Consider the following 11202-nt stretch of genomic DNA (forward strand, 5'->3'; position numbering starts at 1 on the left):
AGATGGATCCAAGTCTCCTGGTGCTCCTATAGTCAGAATTTGAAGGCACTCTGGATAAGAGAGACTTCCTAGTACTTGATACTTCTCCTCACCTGCTATATTTCAAGGGTTACTGCTGTTTGGATGCCATGGTTTCACATTCATCTCCTCAGCAGACCCAGCCATGTGCTTTGTCCACTGCATCCCATGGCCTACGAAGCTCTTCCCTGACTCTCATTGGTCAGAAGGTCCCCATCCCAACTTCATAGCTTTCCCTCTAAGGCTTTTTCTGATGCCCAAAACACAGTTCTCCTTACTCTGTTCTGACTTTTCCTTTTCCTTGTCTCTACTCTCACCTCTGCATATTAGAGCTTCAGTATATTACTGATAAATCAGCAAATTACTTTCAAACAGGGAACTAACAGAAATAACATGATTTTCTAATCACTTGGGGCATTACTTAGTCATCTGATATCATGGATGTCTATCTAGGTGCTTAATGTTTGTGGATATGCTGATAAAGTAGCCAAAGTATTTTTTCTTTTCTGTAAGACAGAATTCAGATGCAATTAACATGGAAATTACATATACATAGGGGATCAGGGTAATAAAAAGTTAATTTCATATTTAAAGGTGCCAAGAAGAGCACATGGAGGCTTATGGTGTTAATTATTCAAATATAGGTTCAAGAGAGTTGGTTTATGATGCTATTCTCCTAAATAGCATAAACAAACACATAAAAAAACAAAACACCTTTGCACTTTCCTGCTTGTGTGGATATTGACCACTTTCCTGCTCACTCATCTATAAACTGAATCATTGAACTTGTCATTGAGAAGGTAACTAAATTATTGTTGGCAGTTGCATGGGTTAGTTAAGGATCCGGTCAAATGCTATTAAATATAACTGCATTCATGGGCATTCTGGAGAACTAAACTTTAAGGTACTGAAAGGTGTTTAATAGAGGGGCAAATTTTATAGGTGATACCAAGATAGATTTTCCTATAAAATAAATCTCTCTGAAAATAACATTGTGATGTTTAGAAAGTTTGTATCAAGAGCCTTAAAAATAGTCATGTTCTTCATCCCTAAGGTCCAACTTATGAAATCTAACCCAAGGAAAGATCAGATGTGTGATGAAAGATTAACAAGTATCATGCTGGTTACAGCTTAATTACACAGGAGAAAAGCAAATAACACAAAGATCTAATCTTAGATAAATGGTTAAACATATCTGTTGCAAATTCTATGTTAATATTAACAATCATGTATTTCTAAAGGCATATATAATTCCATAGGTATATTTATACAGTGCCACTTTGCCTAAGTTATCCAAACTTTATTAGTGTTTGATATACCTCTTGTTGGTAGAATTACGTTTCTTGTTTTCTTTTTGTTAAATTTTTCTCTGTTTTCCTAATGACATACTAAATCATTTCTGATGACAGATTTATTTATTAATTAAAAATCATTTGTCAGTGTTCCTTCTTCCCAACCTTTTCTTTATACCAATACCTAATTGAAGGGCCAGCTATAAAAACTGTCATAAGATGATGGGCATGAAGGGTAAGCCAAGCCCCTTCCTCTGATGTGACTTTGATTTGTACAAATGTGAGATCAGTGTCTTGTCCAGCTAAGCAAAAAGTGAAATAAATGTGGGATTTCCTGAAGCCTTATGACTTGCCGAATTTAAACCCTAGTCCAAATGTAGTTTCTCCTTTCAGAAATCATGAAGCTTCAAATGAAGGTTACGGTCAGTGTCAGCCTTTTAAAAGTAATAAGAGGAAAGCAGTCCACTTGGCTTCTTGCAGATTCTCTCCTCAGAGGAGGAATGAGTCAAGTGCAGACACAGACTGGCAAGTGGCCACAAAGGAGGGCACCAACTTTGCAAGATGTTTACAGTGTGCTAAAGCCAGAGGTGCTGCCACTGGCTATTACAGAGCCAGGGCTTTTCCAAGCATCACAATTCAAGAAGCTCTGCCGAGCATTGCAAGGGGGAAAAAAAAGTGGTGGTGGGGGAGTCTGAAAGACCCAAATTAAAATCCAGTTTTAAAGATTGTATGTACATTTAAAATTGAAAATTAAAGGTGCTGAACAAAGATTTGTATGTAACTGCATCCAGAGAGCTTGGAAGTTCTTAGTAGATTCCTAAGGACTTAGCTAGGATTCTGCTTTCCAATTACAAGAAACTTCAAGTAAGGCTTGCTTTGTGTTCATATATAAGTAATTTCACCTATCTGAATCTCTTTGCTGTCTCTAATATGGGAAGACTAATAGCACTTAACTCATAAGGCACCTGTGAGCAAGGAAAAAAATTAACACAGCATCTGAAATGTATTAAAGATTCTATAAATATGAATTAAAACAATTAATATATTTATACTATTAATGCACATTTTATGTCTCAAAAAAATAAGTCTTTTAAAATTCAGTACACTTTTACTGAATTTTAGCTGTATTTGGAAGAAATACACCTACCCTTACAGCCTATGCGAGCTTTAAGATCTTACAAAGCAATCTAATAGCTCATTAATTACAGCTGACAATCTGTTTTTAAGTGCATGAGTTTGAAGCACCTTAAAGTTCAACTCTGTCTAATGATGAACGGTAGTTCCTCCACCTTCCATCTTGCAGCACTTGTAATCGTGTGTGTGTGTGTGTGTGTGTGTGCGCGCGCGCACATGCGCACAAGCACCCCTTATCCACCAAAGACCAGTTCCGAATCAAATGATATGAACCCAAACTGAACCAGGAGTTCCTCGAGAAAGTCAAGATCTGAATTTTTTTTTAGTTAATCTTGACCCTATGAATGCTTCTCATTTTGACTGAACAATCTGCATGAGGAGAAAATTTGTTTATGAATTCATCAGTTGGCATAAAGAAGTTTGGATTGCCATCTGCATATTTGCATATTTGTTTCTTGCTCTCTAGGACTTATTTTTTATTTTGGCCCTGCTCTCACTTGTTCCATCTTCAGACACACTGGGAAGCAATTGTGCTTACTGAATCACGAGGGAGATGACTCAAACAAACCTCAGTGAGGTACCACCACCCCCTGACGGAGCAGTCTTGTGGTTCCAGGCGCCTGTTCCTCTAGTCTTGGATGATGTTGACTTCTTTTCCTTTCCTGGATGTGTTGTGATTTGAACATTTTAATAACCATGCATAAGAGCATAGATATTCCAAGAGAGCAACCTAAGTTATATGAATGAACGTTTTATATTGAATTGGTAAAGATATAATCAGATGTATATACTTTATATTGGCCTAAATGAAGTTATGATTATTTTGAATGAGGGAAACATGGCTTTAAAGTTTCTTCATGCATTTACTTCCAATTTACCATGATATAATCTGCACTTACCTAGAGTATCTCTAATATGGCTTCCTTGTTAATATTAAATGATTTTACAAAGCTGGCACATGGCTTAGAAGTTGAGCTTTTTGTATGTTTGTAAAACTGACCAGTATCCTAATAAATACAAATAGAAATGAAACAATAATTTAAAATGTTTAAAAATCAGAATAGCCGAAAGAATATACAAATGATTGTAAAGGAAAATATCATTGGAAAAAGAAATCACCCAGTGGGAAAAATAAAGAACACTTAGTTCAAAATAGAAAGAAAAGGAAAAAGAAATTTTGAACAACTTTTTAAAGGAAAGCTGCCATCCCAAACTGACTATGTAAGTACAGTGATCTCAAAAAATAATGTTCATAGTTGATAAGCACAGCTATATTAATTATGTTATACAACCGAAGGATGTTACTGGTTTAATAAAAAGAAGTGCTTGTTTGTAGTGTGTCTGCATAATCTGAGCCTACCCTTCATCTTCTTGGTCACTTGTTCACATATGAAATTACATAGCCAATCAGTGAGGGCTTTACCATCCTAATACGGCTTTTTGTCAGAGTCATTAAGATCTTTTTTCTATTGCTCTTCCTCTTTGAACCTAAAATATATAGCGAAGAAAGCTTGTTTGTATTCTGTTTGGAAAGTGGATATTTAATTAGTGCCACCTCTGTAAACATACTATGTTTAAAGTGATTACATTTGTTACACATCACCTCCAACTCTACCTTTAGCAACCAAATCACTCTTCCTCATCAGCTATCATTTATGTCTTATTAGCATTAAGAGGAAATGAAACTGAGTCACACCCATTTAATTTTGCCTCAGGGCTTTCAGGTTTATTTTTTATATGGAGAATGCTTGTTTCTTATATGGAACATTTAAAATGATTAATATACCATAAATTGTATAAAATATAACTTAATATTAATTTTCTATATGCATGACATGAACATATTTCAGCCATAATCCCTGGAAGAAACTGCATTTAAGCAAGTCCTGTGATTTTGTTTTTATATTGTTTGTTGAAATACATGCTCGCTAAGGCTTTGTCCCTCTCTTTTTATTCCTTTTCTCCTAAACATTCCTGGCAGGTACTAAGCACAAAACCATGCTAGAAGCCCGAAATGGAAGTGGGACTATCAAAGCCTTTCCTCGGGCAGGAGTGAAAGGCAAAGGACCTGTCAATAAGGGAAACACGGGACTCCAGAACAAAACGTTTCACTGTGAAATCTGTGATGTGCATGTCAACTCAGAAACACAACTTAAACAGGTAGGCAGCAACATGTTCAAGGAATGAAATCAAACAGGGGACACTTATTAACAACATGTGCATTCTGCTTTCCTGCCTTCTCATTTCTGTCTCTGTGCCATCCATCCATCCATCCATCCATCCATCCATCCATCCATCCACCCATCCACCCATCCACCCACGTATCTTCTATTCATGCTCCTTAGTTATTTATGCTCATTTTTAGTTGCTGGAGGGAATGCTAAAATGCAGTGGCTTCTAGGAGCTTTTGGAAATTGTTGGCAGTGGGTTTGTACTATTCCTGCATGTGAACAGTGGGAGGAGAAGGGATAGAAGGTCTTTACCAGGTTTCCCACACAAAAGTGTAGATTTTTGTTAAAGGTCAATTTGCAAAATTCCATTTTTACTTCTTTAGATCTTTGCATGCTGTCACTAATTTTATACTGTGCCATTATTTTATTGTATGTTCTTTGCTACATGGTATTGTGCTATATTTCCAAATCTTGCCGCCACCTGCTAAAGGGATGTCTAATCAAGTTGCATTCATTTGTACTTTGAATAGCCTTTTAAAGAGATCAGTTGTTCATTTCCAACTGAAGGCCAAACCCTCGTGTTGTGTTGTTTTATACATATATATGAGCTATTTTGCTGATTTTATGCACCCTAGTTATTTATCTTCAGAATTTAAGGGGTTGACATTTGGCTATACAAATATGAGGATAAATATTGGTATGGAAATAAATTCATGCTTGCCTGGGCATCTTTGTTTATTTGCACATAAAATTTCTTCAGACATTTCCTTTCTTTTGTAAATAATTTAAAAGTGGTGGGGGCGCGGGGGAGATGTGCAGTGATAAGGCAAAAAAGCTGGGAAAAACATAAGACCCTTCTATTTGTTAAAAATATACTAAAATGGATAGCACAAAAATGTATCTCCTCAAGGTATCAAAATCCAAGGGCAAAAGTGCATACTCTTTTATTTTTGTCTTTCTAAATCTTTCATGAAATAATTATTATCTTTTTTCCAGGTTAAAACAATATTTGCAAATATTTTGGGGGGATGAATTTGTAAAAGCTGTAATTTTTAATTGCCTTTAATAGCACATTAGCAGTAGAAGGCACAAAGACAGAGCTGCTGGGAAGCCCCCCAAACCGAAATACAGTCCTTACAACAAACTACAAAAGACAGCACATCCACTGGGGGTGAGTATCATTTCTGCCTCCCAAAAGATAGCATGATGTGTCTTTTAATGTCCCACATTCTACTGAATATATGTACACATTTTTTTTGGAAGGGGGGATGAGTTACTAAATAGACTAATTGTTTTTATATTCCAACTTCTGCTCCACCAATGGACTTATTGGTCTCATGATTTGTTTCAGGATTTTGCCACCTTTAGCTACAGCTCAGTATTCTATCTATTTGTGTTGGGCTCAGGTTTATCTTAGAGCACAGGGAAGGGATCAGCGCCAGGTTGTTTTGAGTCCAGCGAATAGTCCTATGATATGTCATCCTGGTGTTAGTGAAAACTTTTAGGAAAGAAGGTTAGTGCAAAACAAATTATTAAATTGTCTTTTTAACATGTTCAAGAGAGAAAGCCTTGGTGATGGTCTCAATAATTTTCCATTTTTAAAACACAATCTCAAGGGTATACCTTAATTTTATTATTCATCCAAGGACACTGTAAAAGGTCTGGGGAAATGTATCCTGAGAAATTCCCTCTCCCTATTATTCCAGGAATAGTTTTTTTAGATTAGAAAACATAGTAGGGTAATGTCCTGACTGGGATTGTTTGGTAGGACTTTAAGGGCAATCTGTGAAATCCTCTGACATTGTAGGCTATAATAGGCTACCCCAGGATAGACTGACCTAAAGAATTTAGTAGGATTGCTCATTTTATACGAACGAAGTCACTTTACTTTTTTGTGCAGAAACATTTCTTGCTGCCTTAGGAGACTGAATTCTGTGCAGAGTTGATACTTCAGCACTGCTAGTCACAACCTTCAGTGCCATCTCCAGCCAGCACAGATGGCAGCTTTGACAGGCGACAGAATGATACTTACACAGAGCAGTCAAAATCGTGTTACAATTAGAATCGAAACCCTCCTTTTCAAAATTAATTTTATTTATTTTAATTAGGTATACATGACAGCAGAATGCACTTTGATTTATTGTACACAATTGCAGCACACCTTTACATTTCTCTGGTTGTACACGGTGTAGCGTCACACCATATGTGCAGTCATATATGTACCTAGGGTAATGTTGTCCATCTCATTCCACCATATTTCCTGTCCCCAAGCACCCTCCCTCCCCTCCCTCCCTTTCCTCCACCTTAACCAAGACTGTGTTACTGTTTCCATAAGTGGGAACATTCCATCCAGTGAGAACAGGTATCTTAGAACTGGTATCTTTCTCACATTTCGTTACATGTCACTGGATTAACTGACATTGTAGAAGAAGATTGAGAGAATGTGGTGACCATTTTCACACACCCAGCAAAGAAGACAAGGGGCAGGGAGGGGGAGTCAAAATTTGGGGAAGATAGTTCACTTCTTTATTGAAGGTAAATGTTTGTTATTTTTATTTCCCTTGAATAGTCCCTCATCCAACAGGAACCACATTCCGTATGCTACCTGGTTTACATGCACACTGGAAGAGTCTAGTAGCACTGGGAGCAACAATGACCCTCTTTAAAAATGTCTATTCCTTGAAACTTTATGTGTGTGAAAAGAATGACCTAAAATGTTCCTTTTTTTTTTTTCTCAAGATGAATACGTTCCCCTGAATATTTTCTGACCAGAATAAAATAAGGTTCCTGAATACTTTTCTGGGTGACTCTTAAACATCCTTGGCTGGCTGTTTTCAGCCATCTCTAGTCTCTTCCTAAGGGAAAGTATTCTACACTTTCCATTTCTTTTATTGTCAATTTACAAATGCAAGTTCATCTGTGTAGTTGTTCAGTACTGTGTTTTTGTTTTTGTTTTTTAATTTTTTAATTTGCTTTAATTAGTTACACATGACAGTACAATGATCTTGACATATCTTACATTTGAATCAGATGGGATGTGTTTTTAAAGCTGCCTACCATTTTTGGATTCTAAGAACAGACTCCCAAAGTTTTTTTCTTGTCCTATTCTCTCTTCCTTGCAGGTGAAATTAGTATTTTCAAAAGAACCTTCAAAGCCATTGGCTCCCAGAATTCTACCCAATCCCCTGGCAGCTGCAGCAGCTGCTGCAGCTGTGGCAGTGAATTCTCCCTTCAGTCTCCGAACTACTCCAGCAGCCACGCTGTTTCAGACCTCTGCACTCCCTCCAGCACTCCTGCGGCCAGCGCCAGGACCCATTCGGACCACCCACACTCCTGTGCTGTTTGCTCCCTACTGAATTCCAAACAGGAGTCATTGTACTGCAATAATTTTTCAAAAAACAAAAACAAAAACAAAAAAAAGTAAAACAAAAGAGAACTATGCAGTGTTTATTTATAGTTTAAAGTATATCTGAAGAGCCAGGACTTTTGATAGTGAAATGAAAAGATTATTAAAAAAAAAAAAAAAACAGGGTGGGAGGTGGGAAGAGTGGAAAGGTTTCCAGNGAGGGTGTGGTATCTTCTCCAAATTAAAGCATTCCTCTTGAACATTGATTGTTTTAGAAGTGATCTCCAGCATTGACTTGTAGTGGTATCTAGAACTTCTGAAGCCTCTGTGACTGTGCTTTTGGGCACCCATTTCCCCTGCATTGTCTTCTCTGCTTTACGAAACAACTATACATTGTCTAAGGGCATTAACTGGTTCCAATGTATATATAATAATTTACTCTGTAGATTAAAATAATATGAAAAAAAAGAAAAAAAAAACATAAAAAACAAAAGCAACACTGTGAATAGTAGTACCCCGTGCTGGTCCTCTTGCTATGACAGCAGTTACTGGGTATTTATCCCAACAAAAGTAGATACAGTAGATGTCTTGTAAAACAATAGTGCTGTGTCTCAATCTATGCCATTAGGTTCTAAAGAATCGCAAAAGGTAGAACGAACAACTATTTCATACCAGTAAGCAGTAAAACAATAAACACCAGATGGTGTCAAAGGGGCCTCTCTGGTTAGCATTTTCCCCCACACCTCTCCAGCGTGGAGTTAGAACAGGGCTATGCTTAGAGGTGGGAAAGGCATTCATAATGATAAATTTTTTACCAAACACTAATTCCCCACCCTGAAGAGGTATTGCTGGAAACAGGGAAGCATGTGTAATGAGTCTTTGTCTGAACACAGATAAACCCATGTATCATGGGTGTTTAGAAAGAAATCAGTACAACTATTCGGTTTCAAGGACAAGGAGCAATCTCAACCTCAGATAATAATGCTAAGTCTTTCATGTTAGTGCATAATCTGATAAAAAACAGAGAATATTGCATCTCTGCAATATCCCCTTTATATCATACCAGTAGGGTTGTCTCAAAGATTTCTCTCTTCTTTAAGTATTGATGGTAGAATTAAGCATTAGCTAATGTTATGGGTTTATTATTGTTTTTTAGATTTCCTACTGAGATGATATAAACTATTAATATATATTTAAATGTTAGTAACAACAATAAAAATGAGTCTGACTTAATTGCACAATGATGACGTGATGTTAAAAAATACTGGTAAGTTCCACTAGACCATCATTTCTCCAGTGGAGTTGTGAAATTCTGATAGCCTTTGAGATTCACCATAAAGCTGAAAGAAGTTGATGTTTTACCTTTAAAACAAGATTTATCAGGGGTATATATAAATATATGTATATTGTATATATGTTAGAAAGATTAAGAGAATAACTTATAAAAAGAAAATCTATATAAAATAATTCTATAACCATTCAGTGTTACATGTTATCATTAAATTGGTAACAAATGGCATAAAATAGCTGTGCCTTTAATTTGTGATAAAGGCTATTTGCTTTTTCCCATAGAAAGCTGACATATACCTATCAATATGGTGGGATTTGATGCAGCCAGTCTGTTGCATTGAGAAGAACAATGGCACTCAATCTTAGAGCAAGGACAAAACATGTACAAATCAATCCTATGTGATTTAGAGAAAAAAAAATTATTTTTGGAAAGGTTTTGTAAAGACTATTTAAAAATATAGGGAAGGGCTGGGTGTGGCCTTCTTAAAACTGCTCTTATCTAAACTAGTAACCTTTAGAGAGAGGTATAAAGAATCAACGTGAAACCATTGGAAAGATAGGTATTTATCATTTGTCATTTTATATTTAAAAACATCCATTAGTGTGCTTGGTGCTCAACATTAAACATGGTCTTTGGAGTACATCTCCATTATCTAGCTATAGAAATTTGTCATCTAAGTGTGTCTTTAAAGCTGTTGTTATATATTATTTTGTTAAACAACCAAATGAAACAAAAAAAAAAAAAAGGAAGGAAGGACAGGGAATAAGAAAATGTACTCCATCAGTCTTCTGGTAAAGAGAATTTCAAGCCATGCCTCTCTGGTTAAACATATTGGATAGCGTTAAATTTGTTTTTGCAAGTATCTGGTGATTTTGCATTTACCAATATCTCTACTGTAGTTTTATAGCAAGTGTTTTTTTTTTTTGTTTGTTTGTTTGTTTTTTTGTTTTTTTGTTTTTTTTGCCTAGAGACTCTGCTAATTCAGTCAGGTGAACAGTTAGTTACTCACGAGTTTTGTTAATTTGGGCTCTGTGTCTCCCCTATGTGACCTGCTTCTAACCGTCCTGGACTTTGGTCTCCTTTCTCTGCTCTGTCAAATATTTTGATCTTTCCTAACATGATGCTGAATCTCGATACAACTATCTTTATATCTGATAAGGCCTCTCTTTCTGTTGGAGAATTTGATGTTAATCAAAGCCGTCTTACTATATAATGTGCTTTTGCTGTTCTTCCCCATTTTCACCAAAGTGAATAAGCCAGTCCACTAGAAGTCAGGGCCTGTGGGATACACAGAGTCCTGGGTTATCGAGTGTCACTAACTTCAATGATTTGCTGGGAACAAACAAATCAGCCATATTTTTCTCCATCAGCCATATGAGAAAACTCAGAAATACCTGGATCCCTTCTGCCTCTCTTCGCCATGGAACCATTTTTGTTTAAATGGTCTCTTAAATTGGAGTTGTAACCATCAGTTGTCTTTTATTCACTACCTAATAAAGGATGAAGCCTAAACATAGAACTTACGGCGGATTCTCTGTGAATTGTTTTCCCCCACACACTCCACATATTTATCAACACCAGATCAACATCTATTATAGTCCCGACTGTAGAGCTGAATCTCTTTCCCTTAGGGAGCATTTTTCATGAATAAAGATTGACAATTCAGATTGGTCAGCGCTGGTGCTATGAAAATCCCCAAAGGTGGTCTGACTCTATGGTTATACATCTCTTCCCATGCATCACCCCCATTGGCAAGGAAGGTGATTGAGTAAGCATCTTGGATTTCATTTGAAACAAATATAAATGCATTGCAAGAGCCAAATGCTGCTGGAAAAAGCATTGTTGCACCTCATCCAGAGGGAAATGGGAAACAGTTGTTGGGGGAGGTACTGTGTTTCTCTTCTGAGAAAACAGGTGATTACACATGACAAATTGCACCTCTCACTCGCT

General features: G+C 36.6%; 1 protein-coding gene across 2 annotated transcripts in view; it reads left to right on the top strand.

The window, feature by feature from the left end:
* The window catches only part of Znf385d (zinc finger protein 385D), a 636064-nt gene extending 625293 nt beyond the window's left edge, over positions 1–10771 (top strand). For both annotated transcript variants that reach the window (XM_048801021.1, XM_015494517.2), the window contains exons 6-8: positions 4426–4604; positions 5685–5786; positions 7738–10771. In XM_048801021.1, coding sequence (XP_048656978.1) covers positions 4426–4604; positions 5685–5786; positions 7738–7971 — 515 coding nt within the window. In that variant the 3' untranslated portion in view covers positions 7972–10771. The remainder of the gene's footprint in view (positions 1–4425; positions 4605–5684; positions 5787–7737) is intronic.
* Positions 10772–11202: the final 431 nt, after the last annotated feature.

The sequence above is a fragment of the Marmota marmota genome, unplaced genomic scaffold (genome assembly GCF_001458135.2).
Source record: "Marmota marmota marmota unplaced genomic scaffold, marMar, whole genome shotgun sequence".
Classification (NCBI taxonomy): domain Eukaryota; kingdom Metazoa; phylum Chordata; class Mammalia; order Rodentia; family Sciuridae; genus Marmota; species Marmota marmota.